Source organism: Giraffa tippelskirchi, chromosome 5 (genome assembly GCF_054371585.1).
Source record: "Giraffa tippelskirchi isolate mGirTip1 chromosome 5, T2T-mGirTip1v1.2.pri, whole genome shotgun sequence".
NCBI classification, from domain to species: Eukaryota; Metazoa; Chordata; class Mammalia; order Artiodactyla; family Giraffidae; genus Giraffa; species Giraffa tippelskirchi.
The window spans coordinates 22,790,373-22,814,255 of record NC_137279.1 but is presented as its reverse complement, the minus strand read 5'-3'; the positions used below and the strand labels follow the sequence as shown (position 1 = coordinate 22,814,255).

General features: G+C 34.2%; 1 protein-coding gene across 10 annotated transcripts in view; it reads right to left on the bottom strand.

Moving 5' to 3' along the window:
* The window catches only part of COP1 (COP1 E3 ubiquitin ligase), a 218,880-nt gene that overhangs the window by 28,473 nt on the left and 166,524 nt on the right, over positions 1–23,883 (bottom strand). For 7 of the 10 annotated variants that reach the window (XM_081493670.1, XM_081493677.1, XM_081493674.1 and 4 more), the window contains 3 exons: positions 18,083–18,200; positions 14,982–15,106; positions 13,787–13,947 (listed from right to left, as the gene is read on the bottom strand). In XM_081493670.1, the coding sequence (XP_081349796.1) occupies positions 13,787–13,947; positions 14,982–15,106; positions 18,083–18,200 (404 nt within the window). Of the gene's footprint in view, positions 1–12,160; positions 13,648–13,786; positions 13,948–14,981; positions 15,107–18,082; positions 18,201–23,883 lie in introns of those variants that run through there. The other 3 variants (XM_081493672.1, XM_081493673.1, XM_081493676.1) reach the window with 1 other exon arrangement.

Sequence of the window (23,883 nt, the reverse complement as noted above, 5' to 3'; positions counted from 1 at the left end):
AAATCAGGCAAAATTTTAGAAAAACTCAATATTTGAGACTAAATAATTAGAAAGTCCCTAATTGTTAAGATCAGGTCATGTCACAATTTCTGGATAGCCTAAATATTTTACTTTTAAAATTCCTGCCCTTGGCTAAATTTATATTGAGACTTTCATTAGAAAACTAATTGCAAATAGATGATTCCATTGCCACTACCGATTCAGATACTAAATTATCTTTTTTAATTGAGATTACTTTCTGCACTAGATTGAATGATTACCTGTGGTATCAGGGGGAGGTGGTGGTTACAGATCGACATCTATTATAAATTGTACCATGAAAAAAGTAATCATCTCTAAAATGTTACAAGACATAAAATGTCTGTTTTAACATAGTTCCGAAATAGGCTGACAATACACAGTAGGCAAGTTTAAAGAGCAAGAATAGAAGTCTACGATAACTGATTATTCAAAAACCCCTTATATTTATTTGTATCTCTGGACATAATACAAGTCTTGAAAACTAGAAAGCTGAGTTTAGAGATGGAGAAATCTGGAAAGAAGACTGCTCCTGTGCTTATGATTAGAAAAGAGCTGCTGCTGCTGCTGCTAAGTCGCTTCAGTTGTGTCCGACTCTGTGCGACCCCATAGACGGCAGCCCACCAGGCTCCCCCGTCCCTGGGATTCTCCAGGCAAGAACACTGGAGTGGGTTGCCATTTCCTTCTCCAATGCATGAAAGTGAAAAGTGAAAGTGAAGTCGCTCAGTCATGTCTGACTCTTAGCGACCCCATGGACTGCAGCCTACCAGGCTCCTCCGTCCATGGGATTTTCTAGGCAAGATTATGGGAGTGGGTTGCCATTGCCAACTTCAAATTAATGACATTTCTTGAAACTACTAGAACTGAGTCAGGCAAAACAAGTTAAACTCAGGAGAAAGTGGCAGCTGCAGGGACAGAGAATATCAGAGTATCTGCTTACCAGGTATGGAAACAGTTGGATAAACCCCATATGGAGATTAATGTTTAACAAACTCCTATAGGGTAGTCGGACACGACTGAGCGACTGAACTAGACTGAACTGACAGTCGCTCAGTCATGTCCTTAGATACCCCAAGAGCAAAGTTAATGGCAGGAGCTGAGCTCTGCTAGAGCAAAGAGTTAAGACTATCACATCTTCCAAATGCACATGCACAGAAAGGCTCCTCAGAGGTCAAAAAGGGAGGGGGCACCACCCCATAGTAAGTGTTGTCAAGCCTCCCACAGGCCTCTGTGCTGAAATCCACCTTAGCAAAAAGATGTGCACACATATTGGTGAGGATCCTAGGGCAGGTTATATGTGAAAAAAGCAATGAGATAATTGGCCAAAGGTAAACAAAGACACAGAAGAACTGTCCTATGTAAGTGGTTTGACCATACCCACACCTCTTCTCTCTTAGGAATTTTCCTAAAGTATCATAACCAGTGACAAAACCTAGATTTATACCTAAAGATCAGATCAAAAGACTTAAGTACATGAAAATATAAATATATACACATGAACCATCTCTCTTTATCTTACCATCATCTCCTCTCCTCAACAACCAGTTCATGGTTATAATGGAAACTTTTAAAAGTTTAAAAATTAGTCTTTTTTATGGACATCAAAATAATAACAGATAATAAAAGCTAAAAAATATCTGAACCTTCTGATTCAGTTTTTTCCCTCCACTTATGGGATTTTATATTACAAATACAATATTATAAGAAAAAAGGGGAAAAACAATAGGTCCAAAAACAAGACAAATTTAGAATTGAGAAAAAATTAGAGGCAGCCTAAGAGTTTAATGAAATAGATAAATAGTAATTGATAGCATATATAAATGCTTTCTACTAATATTATGATGTTAGATGAGAAGTTGCTTAGATGTAGTTAGATGTAAAAAGCTAGATGCAAAATGTACCTACACATACTGTAAAACTAAAAAATGTAGGCTGAAGACTGGAAGGACAGCATCAAAACATTAACTGTGGTTTTTGTTCAGGTGGAAGAATTATAGGTCAATTTTCCCTATTCTCTATTTTGTAAAAGTTTTTTTTAACAGTGGAGAAATATACACTGTGAAACAAAGATCATACAGGGATAAGAAAACTCATTACGTCTCTTGAACATACCATAACTGGATTTAGAGAGTACAGTGCTAAAAGTAAGTTTCTGCTTGGTCAGACATTACTTTGTAGGTTACAATAGGCGGAGAAGGAAGCTTGTAGTTGTTTTGATTCTATTGATATACAACTTGTATATTCAAGTTGTACAATAATTCAAATGCAAACTGTTCATGCAAAGAAACCTCATGCTTATTTTAAAAAATAACTGCCACTTATCAATTGGTAAGAAACATGGCACCTAAACTGTATGGGAGAATTTCTTCCTAAGGATTTATTTGCATCTATTCTGAGCTAATAGTTTCACTCTTAACTCAGCTTGATGAAAAACCCTTACTTACATCTAAAATACAGGACATAAAAAGCTCAAAGTAACTTGTGCTTTTGATAAATCTCATTCAATAGAAAAAAATACACCTTCACACAATTTACTAATACTATTAACTAAACAAAATCTTTCCCCCACATTACTTGTATTAAATGAGTAAGTTTAAAAGTTAATGATATTTACACAAAGACTAACCAAAACCAAAAAAAACCAACCAAAAAAACCAAGTTATTAACCATGAGCAGTAATCTTTTTCTCCATGCCCTAATGTAATGACACGGAAAAATAAAGTGAAAAGGAAAAAAGAGAAATAAGTAAAAAGCATGCACTAAATGTATAGAACAATACAGAGTGGTCAAAATTAAGTGGTTTTCTTCACTATACTTCATTATAGAATGGTGAAAACTGTATTTTAAAAATGATGAGTACTTCCATGGAGAATATAAAATCTCTAGGGTAACCAGGCTGCCCCCACCAGTAAGATCAGTGAAATTCCACAAAGGAACGTACAAAGTGTTTTGCTAACAATAATTCATTTGTTTCATTACTGAAGGGAAACAGTTTTCAGATCTTTAAAAATCTAGCAAAATATAAAAAGCTATAATTAAAAGGTCTTAACTCTTAACAAAACAGAAACTTTGAGGAGATGAAAATATTCTTATGAACAGAAATTCTTGCTGAATTTTTAAGTCCCAAGAAAACTTATTAATATAGCATAAACCCTCCTGTATTTTATTCTTTTCAAAATATCAAGATAAGCTAAAACTGTTTTTAAATGTTAAGTACCCATGGATAGAGGAGCCTGGTGGGCTACAGTCCAGAGGGTCACAAAGAGTTGGGCACGACTGAGGGGACTGAGCACACACACATGCACCCATATGAATCTCTAGATCAATTATCCATTCTTACTGGTTGGCATTTTGGATTAATCTGAACCACTACGGTTTTCTACTAGAACAAACATCGAGGGCTATCAAATGGATTACAAATTTGATTAGTAAAAAAAAAATTGATAAGGGTTCATGAGTATGACTGGTGAAACTTAAATGACTCTTGGCTGCTAAAAATAGGGATTATATATATTCAGTAACATATTTCAAACTAAACAAAGATATTTGGATACTCTGGCATGAAATAAAGTATTTCATTTCTTATTAACCGGGTGATAATACTACTGTGCAACCCATGAGGACTTTCTTTTCCAGAGTTAAAATAATTCTTATTAATTTTTTTAAAACATAAAAGCTTGGGTCTCCTAAAATAAACCAATGTTTGGAATGTTGTGAGAAATAAAAATACACTAAAAGCAAAGACAAACACTATTATTTTTCTCTCCCAAATTCTGGAAAGCAATGCAAAAAGATATGTGTGGTGAATCACAAAGCCACAGTTCTAGATACTTAGGATTTAAAACAGCAAATTAACAAAATGGAACTGATACTTAAAGTCAGATTGACTTTCTGTACAAAATCTATCCCTAAAGCTTCCTACTTTCATCAGAGTCAAAGATCTCGAAGACAAATACAAGCATAACTATTTAATTCTCAACAATATGTATATACTCTGTCATTAAAAACAAATGATTTAGATTTATTTTCTGCCTCATCTTCATTTTTCGCTTTGCTATCACAGTTTAAACAAAAAAATCTGTTTTCATCGAAGCTGATCTTCTTATATACAGTAAAAAAAAAGACTAATATAAACAGGCACAAAATTAAATGGCTTCTTCACAGCAATTATAATGAATGACTTTTCTACATGATCAAATTATTCCTATTTTTGGCAGTTAATAAGTTTTCTACCATCCTGGGACTAGCCAATGTCAACTTCTGATAGCTTTACTTGGAAGCAACACTGCATAGAATGGGATTTAAGATATAATGGAGTAAGAGATATGGAAGGCACAAACCTCCACAAGGATCACATCAGTATAGGAGACTGTCCTAAGAACAACAGAAATTAATGTGGGACTGTGGAAGTAAGATACAAAATCACATTTCTTTTCCTCAGATAGACTGCAGGAAACATTTTTCTCTCAAACAGTTGCTGTCTTTGGTTAACATTGCTTTAAGTAATTGTTAAATATATTTTTATTCAGTTAGAAAAGAATAATCATTTTTTTATATACTGTATACACTTCAGCATATGAAACCAATTCAAGCAGTATTCATTAAAAATGTTTAAGTCAAGGAAGTGATATCCAACATTCACTCTCTTTCCTTCTACTAGTGTTATAGAAATTTATAGGAAATATCAAGATAAATATTCAGAAACCAAAGTTAAATTTTTTCCCATCTCAAAATATTTTGGACACTTTAAAACATGGTGGGGTAATAATGAAAATTATTAATAGGCTAATGGCATCATTCAGAATGATTAATAAAATCAAATTAATATTAATAAATTTCTTTTAAAAAAGCAAAACAAAACCCATAATCAAGTCACTTAAAAATTTGTGTTGACTCTACTCTTCAAAACTGGTGTATTTTAGAAGGAAAAACACTATTTTTAAAGAAGCATTTAATGAGAAAAAGAAATTATAAGAACCATTCTAATATAGGTCAAATTCCATTACAGCACATACAAAAAGGAAAATAAAATATTTAAAATGTCACCATATAGACCCATCAAATTATTTTGTTGATTTCATTACATTTCCACCATGAAATATCTAATGCAACAAATGTTTTCATAGAAACTGTCCATACAGTAGTGAACATTAAGGTTAAGGGATACTGATACTTAACGTAAGTTAGAGAAGAAATAAATTACAGGTTTGCTTCAGTTTTCCACAACCTTCTGGTCTCCTCTATTTTCTACCTTCCCACCCGACTCTAGTCTGGACACTAAGGGATGAGTGGGGCACTTAGGAGAGATGGGAGCCACAGTCTTCCTGGAAGGCAGGGTCCATGCTCAGAATCTCCTTTCCTTCCATGCCCAAGACAGACAAGAGATCATTCGGATTGGCCCAGGAAAATTTTTTAAAGTGTTATAAACCATCCGGCTAGAAGGAAGAAGAAAGGAAAGATAAAAGGGAAGGAAAGATAAAAGGGAAGGAAAGATAAAAGGGAAGGAAAGATAAAAGGGAAGGAAAGATAAAAGGGAAGGAAAGAAACAGAAATGAAACGAAAGAAGAAAGAAAAAGAGATCCTATGTTGTCTTCTCAGTGTTCACTGAAGCATTTAGGATGAGAAATACTTTGTAAGGGTGGGGAATCAATATATATTAAAGGTAGCTTTTTAAAACTGAATAAAAGAAAAAAGACCACATCTTATTCTTTTGTGTGTTTCTTCCTGAGAAGCATAAGAAGTAGCAAAATCTAACAGACATTAGGTATTCATAATTACAATTATTCCCTCTTTAACAGATGCTTGAGAACCATTAATGCCTCCTGGTTACTATGCATACAAATCTCCAGTGGTAACATACATCATCTGTTTCCAAACCTGATTGTTCATATAATTTTCTAGAGAGACCTGGAGAACTTTCCAAAATACGAATCTTTACTCTCTTTCCTACCTCCCCCAAGGTACAGACTCAGAAGTCTAAGAAGAGAGCTGTTCTGTTATATACATTTGGTGAAAAGATTCTAAGGTGATTCTGATGATCAGTCAGGTCTGAGAATCACTGTGATAAATCAATTTTATCATAGATGCCTTCTGCATTTTAATAGATGTAGACTGGCTTTTCATACATGCTTTAGTGGAATTTGATGCTCTATACACAGTGTTTACTAAATCAGAGAGGGAATGATAAATCTCTTGGATAAAAGCAATATAAACTGGAAAACAGATATATTATGTAAGGCTTTTTTAGAGAAGACCGAATTGTGAAACACTACAAATGCAGTGGAGAAAGGGAAGGACAAATAATAAATACCAATTCCTCCATAGCCGCATGCACTCTAATGTTTTCATTGTTTTTGAAAATGTACAAGACCCTGGAGATTATATCCCAAGGACAAAATGGTAACTATGAAATAATTATATAGGTATCCAAAATGTTAATGTTGAGAAAACTACTTTTCTTAAATTGATATAGTCTTCATACTACCACTGAGTTTTAAGTATTAGAAATATCTCTCCCCTTTACTCTAGTATCTCCTTGGTTTCAAAAAACAGTATTTAATTAACTATGCAACAAACAAGTGAAAGGACAAGGCTGAAGAACGGTATCATTCATTACAAAAATTATGTATTAATTATACATTATGTGCACACCATCTGTTCAGTGCTAGTGGTTTTAAAAAAATTTTTAATTGGAGGATAACTGTTCTAGAATGCTTTGTTGGTTTCTGCTATACAACAACAGGCATCAGCCACAAGTACACATATATCCTCTTCCTCTTAAGCCTCCCTCTCACACTGCCCCCCATCCCATCCTTCCTCTCTAGGTTATCACAGAACACTCGCAAGCTGAGCTTCGTGTGCTATACAGCAACTTTCTACGAGCTAGCTATTTTACACATGGTAGTGAATATATGTCAGTGCTACTCTCTCAGTTGGTTCCACCCTCTCCCTCCCCTCCTGTGTCCACAAGTCCATTCTCTGTCTCTATTCCAGCCCTGTAAATAGGCTCATCAGTACCATTTTTCTAGACTCCATATATATGCATTAATAAATGATATTTGTTTTTCTTACTCACTTCACTTTGTACAACAGGTTCTAGATTTATCCACCTCACTAGAACTGACTCAGATAAATTCCTTTTTATGGTTAAGTAATATTTCATTATACATATGTACCACAACTTCATCCATTCATCGGTCAATGGACATGCTAGTGATATTTTAGAGAATGAAAGTTATTACTAGCAAATACTCATATAACTTTCACTATTTTAAACCCTTTATATATATTAACTTATTTTAACATTATAATAACCCTAAAGGTAGGTCATTATTATCATTAACACTTTAAAGATGAAGAAACTGAAGCACAGTGAAGTTAAGGCACTTTAACAAGGTCAAAGATCTAGTAAGTGGAAAATCCGACTTGAACCTTAGTGGTCTGACTCCATAGTCTTTGCCCTTGTTCTACACACTATGATGTTTGTTTCCAGGAGGTTACAGACTAGCAGGGGACAGGAGACATGAACACAAATAACAGTACAAAGCAGTGTATTTATTCATTCAGGAAATATTTTTAATGGATAGGAATTATGAGAGATTTAGGTAAAGAAAAGATTTCCATAAGAACACAAAGTTTTAGTTAAAAACATTTTATAATAAGTGTTTCATTATATAAAGCTTTATTTGTAAGAAGTAAAAGTGTATTTTTATATGACTGAAAAAAGATGTCCCTGCCTAATATACTTATAACTTTGCACAGTATGGGTGATTAACACTGTTAACAAATTTCTATGCCAAATCTTGCTGGACTTGCTTTCAAGGAAGGGAAATTAGGTATATCATTAGTCTGACATCCTTCACTACTGAGTTATAAAAACTTTCAATATGACTCCTGGTGTTTCAAGCCACAGGAGGAAAATCCACCCTTAATAACCCTTAAATAACTAACTAAAGCTTTTTCTGAGGATATAGTACATATATACATTTGTCACTTTTGAAGACCTATGAGAGTCTTTAAGTATCCTTTACAAGCTTTGTCTTTCACTAGTAGATATCTATCTATAATTGGTGACTCAAGACTAGATAATTATGTATGATGTACAGCCTCAGCAGGAGTCACCATGGACTCAAGGTCTGCTTCCAACAAAAATATGGTGTCCCTTTACACAGATACAATTATTTAACGAAAATAATTTGCCTTCTGTTAAATTATATTCAATATAAATTTGAAACAATTTATATTCTATACCAATAGTTTCAGATAAGAAATATGCCACAGAATTGATCCACAGATACAGAACATATATATATCTGTATATATATATATGTGTGTGTGTGTGTGTGTGTGTGTGTATATATATATATAGTCTCCTTTACCTAACTTTCAGTGTCTGAATAAAGCAGTGATGATAAAAAAGATACAACAGAAATAAAGAATAAGAATATCATTCCAAATTTACTTTCGCTCTATAGCATTACTTTTAAGGTAGATGTGGATGTAGAGGATAATGGAATAGATATAAATTACTAACATCAAATTGCCAAAGGACTATAAAATTATAAAATATCTCAGTTGCATTGAATTTCCTGTTTAAGCAAGAATTTCTTTAAAAAAAAAAAACTTTTCAGTACATAAACATACAATTTGTAAAAAAACAAAAGTTAATGCTTTAGAAAACTGTTTATGGAAACAACTAATAAAGATTGTTTTACTAATGAGATTATTTTCTACCTGGCAAAGATACTGGCATTATAGTTCATGTTTTATGGGTATGGTCAAACTGAAACACCTGGACTTTCTCTGTGCAAGACCCAATGGAAATAGACGGTACTATAAGGCAATCTACCAATTTTGATCAAAAGCCTTAAAGCTATTCATTTCCTTCAAATGAATAAATCTCTAAAGTTCTCCCCTAAAGAATTAATTAGAAATTTAAAGATTTATTACAAAAATATTCAAGAAGCATTATTCATAGTAGTAAAAAGTAAAGTATCTTCAGCAAAATAATGGTATACCAGTTATGGTAAATCCTTAGACTAGAATAATATGGAACCACTGAAAACTCTCTTTTCAAAATATATTTAGATCTGGGAAATATTCATGACAAAGGCAAAAGGTAAAGAATATATGATAATATACAAAATATTCACTGCTAATGGGGGAAAAGTTCCTATGAATGGAAAAAATTACATGTTAATTATATTAAAATGCCCATATTAGTTATTTCTGGGAAAAGTGATAACAGATACTTTGTTTTTTTTTTGTTGTTGTTATTCTAAATTCTCTAAAATGTACATGTATTCATTACTAATGGTTTCTTTCAATAATAAGCTACTATAACTATCTGGGGAAGAAAACAAAAATCTAAATCTAAGCAATGTTTCAAGATGATGACAGTATTCTCCACTGATATGCTTGCTAAGGAAATTCACTCTGACTCCACACTCTCCTAATACACAGCTGCAAAAGAACTTTCTTTGCAATCAACTATAAATTAGTTTAAGGATAATTACTTAAACTAATCATATCACTACTGCCTTTTAGTAGGAAGGAAGGGAACAAAGAAATACATTTTATGTTAGTCCATATGAATACTTACTAGAAATTGTGAGTAAAAAGAATTGTAGAAGAAAGGCTGAAACTAGAACTAACATGAACAGATCCAGGTAACGGCTTGTCCAATAAGCATCAGACAGCAAACATTACTACATCGGGACACGAGAGGTTAAAATAAATTATGCGGTACTTTTCAAGAAGTAGAGTCACAAAATGAACTGAAATTATAGTCCACTAGCCCACCATTTCCTATAATCAAAAGTACACAGCTGACTGCTATACATGGAAATAAAGCAAACCACACTATTTCATAGACTGTGTAATTATTCAATTGGAATGTATTTGGATGTTCAATTATATATGGATATACTACATTCAAGTACACAGTTTTAGACTTTACAATTGCTTTTTCAAATAAATGGATAGCAAATTTTTTTTTTATTACAGCAAGTTAAACATATGATCAAGCTCACTTCATTTATATTTAAAAACCAACCAATGGGGAAATTAAATTTCAAAGTCCAAATAAAAGTAGAGTGGTAAGTGGTATTCCAAGCAGTTATTTCATACAAATTCCCCCCTTTTAGAAAAAATCGACATTAATACCAAAATAGGCAATACAAATAAGATTAACTCCTGGGGGTTAAAATCCTAAGAATCTGGCAATAATAGAATATTCATATGTCAATAATTCTAAATTACTAAAGTTTAATTAAGATATCTTCAAATGAGTTAAAATAATAAAGTAAAAACAATATAAAATGAAGAATTCTGCATTCTTCATTAGTATAGAATAAATATTACCATTTCTAAGTATTCTAGAGAGGACCTATGTTGTACAATAAAAAATTCTTCTTCTAAAAAAAGAAAAAAGTATTTTTGATACAGTTCAAACTTATCTTAAAATTTTTTTGAAAATTAAATGTGGTACAAGAGGTTGTGGCACTTTAACAGTAGAAATGCTACAGCCACTAACAGAAGAACAAAGGACAGAAGACTCTGATGTGCTTTTAGACATAGGGAAAATATTAGGAAGAAAGAAAAGGAGCAAGGACAAAGTACTGGCCCTCAGATTAAAACAAGCAATGTTAGACATATTCTCTGACTTTAAATGGAAGGAATTAAAAGCAAATATTATAAGCCTCGAAGAAAAGTAGACTTTAAGAACCTACTTTGGAGGTTATCCTATGAACTATAATATGCACCCTTTTTAACATTAATTAGTTCTTCTGCCACCTTCCTTGACAAAGGAAGGGCTTAAGACACTTTAATCACATTTATTCTATTGTCAAGTACTTAATTCTATGTGTGTATTATGTCCAACAGACATCATTGCTCTATACAGTCAACATGCATTTAGATTTACTGCATATTTACCATTTCTATTGCTTTCCATTCCTTTCTGCAACTCTGACCTTCCATCTTCTGCATTTTTTTTTTCTTCTGCCTTAAGAATATCCTTTACAATTTTCTTTAGTGTAGGTCTGCTAGTGGCAAATGCTTCATTTTTATTTATCTAAAAAAGTCTTCATTTACTGGATATGGAATGCTAGATTGGCAGGTATTTTTCCTTCACACACTCAAGGTCTGGCTCCACTATCTTCTGATTTCTATTGTTTCATTGAGAAGTTGTCAGTTCAATTACCCATTCTTTGAAGACAGTTTTTCTCTGCTTTCTTTTAAGAATCTCCCATCGTATTTTTTCAGCAGTTTTAATAAGATGTGTCCCACCACCAGCAAGGGTCACAGGATCAGACACAATTAGTTTTAAATCTAGCACTTAGTTAGCTTTATAGAAGGATATAAGATAGGATATTCAGCGTACACAGCATCTTCAAAACCATGCATAGCTTCTTGGATCTCTCCCCAAAGCACAGAAACTGAGCGCAGCTGCCACGGACAGCTGAGATGCAGCTGGTTCACCTCCACACAGAGAGGTACCTTGGTTTCCTGCCAGTCTTATATTGTTCACACTGCACAGATGTAAGGCCAGTATGTCAACTGACAATTCTCTCAGTCCAGAAGCAATGTGATAGAAGAGGTTTCAGAGTAAAATTAAGAGATAACTAGCTCCTAATGCATAACATTCCCTATTTGTCTTAATACAGCTTATTTCCACAGCAAAGTGCTATGACAAGGTGGACCCAAAGTCAGATTTTCATGCAGGTCTATGTATGTTCAGGGTCCGGATCTGATATTAAATCTCTACTCACAATGTAGGTTTCAACTCATTTATTCTCTGGGGTATGAAAGCTTACTGAATCTCTGCCTTAATGTCTTTCATCAATGATGTAAAGCTTTATCAACAATAATCTTTTCTAATATCTGCTTTGGGGCTTCCCATGTAGCACAGTGGTAAATAATCCATCTGTCAATGTAGAAGGTGCAAGAGATGTGGGTTTGAATCCTGGGTGGGGAAGATCCCCTGGAGGAGGAAATGGCAACTGGTCACAGAGTCCGACATGACTGAGCATCAACTGTCTTATTTCAACTTCTACCTTCTTTTTTTTTTCATCATTTTTTGTCTCTCCATGCTTACTTCTGTATATTTTCTTCTAACTATATTACAAGTTCATTAATTCTCTTTTCAACTGTCTCATCTTCCACTCAACTCATCCACTAAATTCCTAATTTTGGTAATTATATTTTCTTAATTCTAGAATTTTCATTTAAAAAATACTTTTTATTTCCCAACTGAAATTTTCAACCTTGTCTTTCATTTTCTCAGTATGGTTATTTTCAGGCTATGTCTGATAATACCCAGAGTTGCTGTGATTTTGTTTCTATTGTCCAATACTTATGCTAAATTTATTCACGTCATCTTGCCTTTCCTATGTCTATTTACTTTTTATTGTGCCTAGTTATTATATTTGCAATTTTGAAAAAACATAAAATTCTTAGGTGATCTTCTTTTGAAGGCCTTCTTGCATAAAGGAGTTAATTTTACATCCTGTGAACACCAGCAATCCATGATAACCTCAATATATTCAGGATTGATGTGACTTGAAATTGAGTTGCAAAATCACTGGGGGCTTGTCTTCGACTGGTTTACTCTAGACTAGAGCCCTTTGGGTACCTAGACCAGAGTTCACCCATATGGTGGTTAAGCACTAGACTCCATTCCCTGTGATCCCATGAAGCTACTGTAAGTATTCTCAGACATTCCACCAAAATAGGCAAATGCTCCCAGCGGGGAAAGAATATTCAAAAGCCAGGCTCACATTCCTAGACTGCTAATTCTTTTCTATCTTGTTTACTTTTACATGACTTAAAACAGGTTTTGATTTTAAAATACATACACTTGGTCTAACTTTTCTAGTTCTACTTAGAGGAAGGGTTGGTCCAAATCATGTTGTCTGCCAATACCAAAACTGAAGTTGAGCAACAGAACTTTAAACAAGATAGCTTGAATACACCTATTTAAACTGTACAGGAACGCAGAGGTCTTAAAGTACCTATCAAGTAGAATTTTTTTGTGTCAAAAATAAAACTAAGTAAATACCTAAAAAGTTATTAAAAAAAAAAAGACATTAACAAATGACTAACATTTATAAAAATCAACACAATAAAAACAATTACTTCTTCATATAACTTATGAGAAAGCTTGTATGTTAAAATGCATAACTGAATGACAAGTTTGAGGAAAATTTTTCGGGCAACCTGGAAATTCAACTTTCTTGTTAAGAAATTAAATGTGTTTAAATATTCTCATGTAAATGTATTTTGTAGAGAGAAATTCTGCCCTGAAATAGTACTTAACTAGGTATGCATATAGGCCACTCTGCTTTATCTACATCAAACTTTTTCCTCCTAATATAATACCAGGTTCATCTGAATGTTTATTTAGCCTATACTGCACATGATTAAAAAGAGAAATGAGACACAGTATGTTCCCTGGATAAATTTCCAGTCCTGCAGGACAGATACAGAGATAATCTGGTAATGACGTAACAGAGGTATGCATATGATGCTATGGGTACACAGGAGAGACATCATGTCAGCATGATGTAACATTTCAATTACCGTTCCTTTAGTGACAATTCAATTACTACTTTCTAAAATGTCTATTTCCTTTTGTGATGTAATACTAAGCAAAAAAGAAAATATATGCAACAATTTATATTTTAAACTTAAAAGGCTCACCTCTGTACATATAAACACAATGCATCATATGAGACACCAAGGTGGGAAAACTAATACAAAAACTTACCCCATCTGGAAGTGCCCTCCAGCACACAGCACTAACAAATTCATTTGTGTCATCTTCTTTTCGGTCTTTGTCCAGAACACTTTTGACCGTGTCAAACTTAAAAGTTAGCAAAGTCTTAGAAAGTCCTTTATAGTACAGGTAAAGAGAGTTGTTCTCGCTTCCTAAAAAAAAAAAAAAAAAAAAATTTAAATAATTATTTTAAAATATCTTTTTTTGTTTAGAATGGGAGAACTTAGTATTAGGACTTCACATTCATAAGTTAACTGTTACTCAACATTTAAGTTCATTGACTAATAATCTTTTATGGTAAAATATGAAAGACCAGAGCACAGGACTTCTTGGGAATCATGTGAGAAAAGGATTCCTAGGAAAAAATGTATATTTTCCTAACCTAAAGACATTATCATTGTCAAATGATTTAACGATATTGATATAAAAATCATTTTTAGCAGAGGTATAGAGAAGAACCAGAAATTTATTATTACAGTATAATCTTTTAAAGTACATTTAAAAAGATTTCTGTCTAGAGGGGAAAAAAGTTGCAGCACTTATAAAGGCAGATTTTAATAATCTACAAAACTTATTTCTCACTTCCTAATAAAAGATGAGTGGTCTACAAACCTGTATTTTGAACAATCTGTCAAAGTAAGAGATTTGCTTTGACAAGGGTTAGGTTCATATACATGCAGAGATAGTTAATTTTACTGAATAACGGCCAAGTCATTTAAAAGTACTGATGGAAGTTCATATACTCAGGAATTAAATGTATTAAAGCATTTCAACAGTACCAAATTTGATTTTCATATTTCTAATTTAAATGTGTACAAATTATCAACAATGAGAGTCCTAGAATAACAGATTGAGACTACCCAAACAGACTGTTTATTGAAGAGAACATTATATAGGGGGAAATGAACATCAGACTTAAGAACACAACTGTCTCCAAAATTAAGATATCAGCAGAAATGTCTTCTCATAATACAGTTAACAATCTTATGCTATTTCACATGGCTGGGGCTTGTGCTCAGTGAAGGAGAGAAGGACTAATGCTTTTTCTAATCCAAAGAAAATTCAGCATGCTACCTTTTGAATGTACAGATCATTTCCTGAGTTGGTATGTTGTCTATTCCACTGAATGCAATTTTAGTGACAGATACCTATTTAAAAAGTTCCAGGAGAAAGTAGTTTCACTTACCACAAGCTATATAATCTCCATTGGAAGCAAGGCCTACAAAGTTTTTTTCATTGATATGACCCTTGAAAGAGCGTAGGCAGTACGGCTTCCCTACATTCCACAGCTTTAGCTGGCTATCTGTTGAACTGAGAGGAACACAAAAAGTTAGAACACCTCTAAGATTTCATAACATGAAAACTCATCACTGCTACTAATCAGAGGTAATCCAGTTTGGTGGTAGGGAATGCAGACTCTGGAGCCAGACTGTCTGAGTCAGAATGCTCAGTATGCTATTATTTGCTTTTGACCTTAGGAAAGTTAATACAAACTCTTTGGCCTCAATTTTTTCATCAGTTAAATATGAAATATAATGATTCCTATTTTACATGATTAGACGAATCCTAGAAGAGATTGAAAAAAAATTAAATTAATTTATTTAAATGCTTTCAGTAGTCCCTGGGCACATAGGAAGTATAACCATTAGCCATCAATCCCACCATATGATCACCATCAAACAATAAGAAAGCTCTACTGGGGGTTGTGTTCCCAATTTCAGTTGATTTGATTTATTTTTTCAACTGTTTAATTATATTAGTATATTAAATATAAACTATTTTCACAGCTGAGTTGTACCTACAGGCAAGGAATACTATGAATGTTTGGTCTATACGGTTTACCTTAATATGCAAATGTAGCTGTTAATCAAAAAATAATTGAATATAAAAATCAATGCTAATCCTATCATGCAAAGACAGTCTGAGGATTTGAATAAAATGCTCAATACTTCTGACTTTTTATTGTAAAAATTGAATCATACAGCACATTATTTTGCAAAGTGCTTCTTCCTCACCCAACAATTTGTTTTACATTTTATGTGAAATAAGCACATTTCTCTATTAATGACTATACAATAAATCATCTTTTCTCTTATTCTAACAGTCACAGAATAGGGCACCATGCTAAACGTTTGACATACAATATTCTATTCAAAGATTCACAACGTATAAGTAGTATTCTCAGTTCCATTTCAGAGGTGAGGAAACAGATATAGAAGTTTAAGAATATTTTTAAGGTACCACTGCTAGCAAATAGTAGAGCCAAGATTGAAACTCTTATTTCAGAGGCCACATTCCAAACTTCCAAAACTCTATTGCTTCTCATTATTTTTCAACATAGCATTTATTCTCAGACATTTATGTTGTTTTTTGGTTTTAGGGTTTTTTTGGCCATGCCACGCGGCTTAGTTCCCCGATCAGAGATTGAACCTAGGCCCTGGCAGTGGAAGCACAGAGCTATAACCACTGGACCGCCAGGGAATTTCTGACATTTATGTTGTTTTAAATTTTTTCTTTCTGCTCAACAATATTACATTGATAATTCTTTTATGTGTATGTGTATGTGTGTGTGTGTGTGTGTGTGTGTGTATGTGTGCATACAAAGAATTCAGAGGCTGCAGCAACATGTATGCGTAGGATTGTTTTAATGTTCCTTTTTTCATATTTCCAAATATACTTGTGGGTAAACTTGTCTCACACACTTCTAAACACCAAATATGCTCAAGAGGAAAATCATCATAATTTATAAACACCAAAAAGGAAAAAAGACTGGTGAATATATAAACCACAAATCTACATTAAAAAAGGTCAACTAAGACTTCAAATTTATACAGTTAAGCATACATATACTTCAACTTCCTGACTTCCCTGGTGGCTCAGACAGTAAAGAATCTGCCAATCTGCCTGCAATGTGGAGACCTGGGTTCAATCCCTGGGTCGGGAAGATCCTTTGGAGAAGGAAATGGCTACCCACTCTAGTATCTCTCTTGCCTAGAAAATCCGATGGACAGAGGAGCCTGGTGGGCTACAGTCCATCGGGTCTCAAAGAGTTGCACTCAACTGAGCAACTAACACTTCACTTCTTACTTCAACTAGTTGAAATCAAACTAACTGATTCAACACTTATAAGTCTGAAATTTAAGAAAAAATATTTTTGCCATATAATATATCATTCATATTTGAATCTGAATAAAGTTTTCATTATTTACTGCCCATTATTACTCCTAAAGAAGGGAGACTTTCTGACTGGTCATCACTTTAAATATACATTTGTGATCTAATTTTCTATGTTAACTCCCCTTAGAAACTCAGCTCTCATTTTCTTTTTTCCTTTTCTTTTTTTTAAATAATAATCAAATTACCTTGTTAAATCAACTTAAATTACCAAGTTCTTATCTAGAGCAACCAGTATGGAGACAGACGTGGTGGGAGATCCCAAGTATAAGGCCCTGGCGTTAACAGTCTCCTAGGATATATTAGAAACTATGTGAAAGAAAGAAAACAATGTATGATTAAGCTTGAGAAGAAATAATATATACGAAAAAAGGAGACTTTGAGAATGGGCTTTTACTAGGGTAATATAAAATAAAGAGAACAATAAAATGGATAACAGAACAGAAGGACTGTCCCTGTTAGTAGAAAAGCTTAATCAACAGTATTTTAGCAACTGAGATGTATTTTTCTGGTTGATGTCTTTTTTACCTACAACAAAATAAAAGTTAACTAAAAGCTTATTTATGGCTCTCTAGTTCAGAAGGCTTCTCAAAGAATATTTGTCAGGTATAAGCAGTCATATTTAGAAAGTTCTCTTCAAATTATATTTAAAACTCACCATGAAAGCATAGGGAGATCAAGTAACATGGAATCATAAAAGTCAATCAAATGTTGCTTTAAACCCAAAATTATACTACTGTGCCACAATACAGATAATATATAAAAACATATTAATGCTGTTTAGTAAATAAAACACTTCTCATTATTATATTGTATCAACTGTTGTTTCTCTGTTTTTAAGGAGCAGGGGCTGATATTCAATCTGAAGTTCAAATGTTTAAGGGGGCAACTTTAAAAAATATAGCATCATTTGGATTTTTTCCACAAATAACATAAAAGAGAGCAATACAGACTAAAATACATATGTATTTTAATTAAACAAGTTATAAAATTCTACTATTTTAAGAAAAAGTGCATATACCACAGTGTTACAGTTCACAGAACCCATGGTGACATTACAAACCAGTAAATGATGACAAGTCAAACTCAATTTCTGAAAAGATTAATACTCACGCAGAGACAATTTCCTCACCACTCACAAACTTTGCGTAAGAGACGGCTTTTCGGTGTCCTTTGAATACCATGATTGGCTGTTTAGTGTTACGAAGATCATAGTAGTGAACACAGTGATCTAAAAGAAAAACAAACAGAAAAGAAAAAAATGCAGTAAATGAAGAAATGGAAAGCAAAGCTAATTTTAACTGGTTTGAGGGTTTTTCATCAAATGTTTCAGGAACAATATCCAACCTATGATACTCAGAAAACTAAGGGTAACGACTCATTTTCAAAGATAAGCAAATACAGTAAGTTTTGTTTTGCAGCTAGGAGAATATGGTTAGTACAAAACAGTATATACACACATGCCAATGTGAGTCTGAAAGGGAGTTCTACTGATATTTCTTGAGATCCTGGCCCCAGAAACAGTATTAAGAGTTCCAAAACACTGGAAAATTTTTAATGTATCCTTACATTCTGATGGCTTTAGAAAAGTATTGTAAACATTTTGGGCTTCAAGTTAAACAAAATGCAATACAATTTTGCTTCCCACATTTGCTTTTTAAAATATACTTTCTCGAGACACATTTTCCATACAGTAAAAATTTACTCACTGCAAGTATATGATTCAGTGACTTGTACTAACTTTACCCAGTGGTGCAAGCATCATCATGCATCAGTTTTAGAACATTTTCTTCATTCCAGTAAGACCCCTCACGCATATTTACCATCCACTACCCTAGGCAACTGCTATATTTTACCTCTATAAATTTCCCTTTTCTGAAAACTTTTATACAAATGGAATCATACTATATGTAACTTTTATGTATGGGTGGCTTCTTTACCTAATGTTTCTACAGTCCATCCACATGTTTAAATGTGTTAGTAGTTCATTCTTTTCTTGTCCAGCCATCATAATTAAGGAGTTAAGGGGAAATATGACAAATATGGATAGTTGTTTCAATTTTATGTATGGGTGGCTTCTTTACCTAATGTTTCTACAGTCCATCCACATGTTTAAATGTGTTAGTAGTTCATTCTTTTCTTGTCCAGCCATCATAATTAAGGAGTTAAGGGGAAATATGACAAATATGGATAGTTGTTTCAATTTTATGGATATTTGTTTCAATTTTTTGGTTATTGTGAATAATGTTGCTATTAAACACTCACATTCAAATCTTTGTATGGACATTTATTTAGGTCTTAGGCAAATACCTGAAAAGTGCAAATACTATATCATGTTACAATCTTGTGTTTAACTCTGAGAAACTGACAAACAGTGCAGGATATCATGTCACACTCCTACCAACAATATATGATTGTTCCAATCCCACTATTGAGTTCTTTGAAACTTTTGGATACACATCTGAAATGTGTTTTGCAAATATTTCCAACCATTCTGCTGCTTATCTTTTTAGATAAGTATAGAAGTTTTTGTACTTTGATAAGTTGTTAACTTTATAAGGTCCAATTTATCTTTTTTTATAGAACACTCGTTATTGTAAATATAAAAACTGACTAATTCAAGTTCTTAAAGATTTTTCTATTTTTTTTCTAACAGTTTCAGTGTTTTGGTTCTTACCTTTAAGTCTGTGATCAATTTTAAGTTAATTTCTGTGTATGGTGTGAAGTAAAGGCCTTAGTAAATCTTTTTGCATGTGGATGGATATGAATCCAGTTGTCCCAGTATCATTTGAGACAGACTACTATTTCCCCAGTGAATTGCTTGGCACCTTTACTGAAAATGAACGGACTATAAATAAGGATATATTTCTGGATTCTTAATTCTTAATCAATTGATCCATACCTATCTACTCTTCTGCTAGTACAACAATGTCTTAATAACTAGAGCTTTATAATTCTGAAATAGGGAAGAGAAAGTCCTCAAACTTTCTTCCTTCTCAAAATTGTTTTGGTAGTTCCTGGTCTTTTCCATTGTGAGTTTATCTTACTTTGAGTTCATTGAGCTTCCTGGATGTGTAAAGTGATGTTTATTAAGCAATTGGGAAAGATCTAGGGTCTTTTCTCCTCAAATTTTTCCTGGCTTTTTCTCTCTCACCTTATCTTCTGTGAGTCTGCACTGTATGTACTGGTATGCTTGATAGTGTCTCACAGGTTTCTGAAGCTTCATTCATTTTTTTCTTCATTCTTTTTTCTCCCTATTACTTAGACTGAATAATCACTCTTGATCTGCCTCTTGGGTTCACTGATTCTTTTGCTGGCTCAAATTTGCTCATGAGTCCCTCCAGTTATTTTTTCTTTTCAGTTATTACACTTTTCAACTACAGAGTTCTGATTTTTTTTCTTATTTCTATTTTTAATACTATTTGAAAAGATGTATTTGTCATATTTCCCCTTAACTCCTTAATTATGGTTTAATTCATTGAATATTATCTATAAAAGCTGACTAGTCTCTATCTCATAAGCCCAACATATGGGATAGTTTTTATTGACTGAATTTTTCCTGCTTCTTGGTGTATATCATAAACTTTTTTGTCAAAAACTAGACATTTCAGAGAAATGGATAAAGAAGATGTGGTACAAATATACAATGGAATATTACTCAAGCCATTAAAAAGAATGAAATAATGCCAGTTGCAGCAACATGGATGGACCTAGAGACTGTCATACTGAGTGAAGTCCAAGTCAGACAGAGAAGGAGAAAAATCGTATGACATCCTTTATATGTGGAATCTAAAAAGAAATGATACAATGAACTTACTTACAAAACAGACTCACAGACTTATGATTGCTGGGGGGAATAATGGGGAGACGGGATAGTTAGGGAGTTTGGGATGGACATGTATACACTGCTATATTTAAAATGGGTAACAAGGACCTACTGAATAGCACAGGGAACTCGGCTCAATGTTATGTGGCAGCCTGGATGGGAGGGGACCTGGGGGGACTATGGCTTCACTGTGAATGATGACTGCAGCCACGAAATTAAAAGGCACTTGCTCCTTGGAAGGAAAGCTATGACAAAACTAGACAGTATATTAAAAAGTAGAGACATCACTTTGCCGACAGAGGCCAGCATAGTCAAAGCTATGGTTTTTCCAGTAGTCAGATATAGATGTGAGAGTTAGACCATAAAGGCTGAGCACCAAAGAACTGATGTTTTCTAATTGCGGTGCTGGAGAAGACTCTTGAGAGACCCTTAGACTGCAAGGAGATCAAATCAATCAACCCTAATGGAAACCAACCCGGAATATTCACTGGAAGGACTAATGCTGAAGCTCCAATACCTTGGCCACCTGATGTGAAGAGTCAACTCACTGGAAAAGAATCTGAAGCTGGGAAAGATTGAAGGCAAAAGGAGAAGGGTACGGCAGAGGATGAGATGGTTAGATAGCATCACTGACTCAATGGTTATGAATTTGAGCAAACTCCAGGAGATAGTGAAGGACAGGGAAGCCTGACATGCTGCAGTCCATGCGGTCACAAAGAGTTGGACACGACTTAGTAACTGAACAACAACAATGTTGTTGGCTGAGTCCCTTCGCTGTTCACTTGACACTATCACAACGTTGTTAATCAGCTATACCTCAATACAAAATTAAAAACTAAAGAAAACAAAACAAAAAAACCCTAGACATTTCAGATAGTAAAATGTAACAGTTCCAGAATCAGTTTCTACCTTCCCTCTCCCAGGTTTACTGTGGCTGGGCTTTTAATTGCGGATGCTGTTGTTATTTATTTGTTCAGTGACTTTTCCAGAACTAAATTCTATAGAGTCTGTAATTCCTGCTGTATAGAACCAATGAAGTCTCTGATCAGTTCTGTTGTCTTTTTTTTTAAACCTAGCAGAGTAAAGGCTGCTACTGGGTCACTTAGAAGTCACAAGATTTCCTTAAATTGTTTGGGTCAGTGTCTTCTACCCTTTGCCAAGGGGATCTCTGTGTGTAGTAGGCTGCTACTGCTGCTAAGTCGCTTCAGTCGTGTCCGACTCTGTGCGACCCCACAGACGGCAGCCCACCAGGCTCTGTCGTCCCCGGGATTCTCCAGGCAAGAATACTGGAGTGGGTTGCCATTTCCTTCTCCAATGCATGAAAGGGAAAAGTGAAAGTGAAGTTGCTCAGTCGTGTCCGACTCTTAGCAACCCCATGGACTGTAGCCTACCAGGCTCCGCCATCCATGGGATTTTCCAGGCAAGAGTACTGGAGTGGGGTGCCATTGCCTTCTCCGGTGTGTAGTAGGACATGCTTTCAAAACTCAGGCAACTTATACATCTGTCTTACTCTTGACTTTTAGCTCATATAGAGCCTTATGGTCAGCCAGAGGTAAGAGACTAGATCTCTCTGCAGTTTTTCTGAGAGAGGACACTGGCCTGGACATGCAAAACACATTCTCATCCCAGGAACATGTGAGAGATTTTTCAAAAAGTTGTAGCCCTTTGCCCAGATCTTCCTTTCAAATTTTTCACAGGGCTCCTGTTTGTCCCACGTGGCATCATAGCCTTCCATAGTTGTGGTACTACATCTGATTGTTTTCAACAACACCCTGAGGTCTAGGTCCTTTCCCATGGAGACTCTGAATCAGGTCAAATAGAAACAACATCTTGCCAATGGAGCCTTCTCTAGTGAGTTGTAAGTCAGGTCAAATAGTGACAATGCCCTGGAAATGAGAGGATTTTTGAGAAGTTCCAAAACTAGTTCTGGCCCCAGTGTTGACAACAACGTTGCTGGTTTTCAAAGTTTCCATAACCATAATGTTAGTTCATTTTTATAAATTTGCCAGTATTTTTGTTGCTTATATGGAAGAGTATTTCCACATCCCACTTTATGTTTATCATTGTAATTACATTAAGTGATCACCTCAAATGACAGCATTCAGCTTATACCATGGAAGTAGAAATGTATAGCTGTAGTTTGTTTGGCATGTGCTAGAGTAAAAACAGAAGAAAAAAAATCTGGCTTCATTTGCTGTGTTTATGTTAAATTTATCAGTAAAAAAGATTAAACTTCTCTTTTGCAGTAAATAATTCAAAACCGAAAAACATTTTAGTAAAATAAGTCTTTAATTTTTCAAGTTATTTTATGAGCTGAAAATAAGATACTATAAAACAGCATACTACAGTATAGTGAAATAATACTTCAGTCTGGGCTAATAAGCAAAATGGGCTGTAATATGTAAACGATATTGGGGTGTAAGTAAAGGTTATGTCATTGTGTACTGCAAAAAGATTTTTCAGTAGTTGGAATGAGAAAAGTAGTGTGGAGACTTGAGTATGAAACAGTAGATGTTTCTGTAGACATGCTGCTGCTGCTGCTAAGTCGCTTCAGTCGTGTCTGACTCTGTGCGACCCCATAGACGGCAGCCCACCAGGCTCTGCCATCCCTGGGATTCTCCAGGCAAGAATACTGGAGTGGGTTGCCATTTCCTTCTCCAGTGCATGAAACGGAAAAGTGAAAAGTGAAGTCGCTCAGTCGCGTCCAACTCTTAGTGACCCCATGAACTGTAGCCTACCAGGCTCCTCCGTCCATGGGATTTTCCAGGCAAGAGTACTGGAGTGGGGTGCCATTGCCTTCTCCGAAACAATGCTTAAGTAATAACTAATAAACACTGGGGATACTTTAAACTATTTTCACTACTAGGAAGGCAATAAAGCCAAAGTAAAAATAAACCATGTGGACATGTAAAGATTGTAAATAAATCTACTGATTTATTTCAAATATCTAGAAAACAGTTGTCTAAATTAGTGACAGTAGGCAAGAACAAAAAAGCCTAGACAGGGTTCTTATACAGCATTTAGCTGATAATTTTTAAATTTTTAATAAAATAACCCAATCAGGGGATTTGGTTTTTCAAATGGTAAA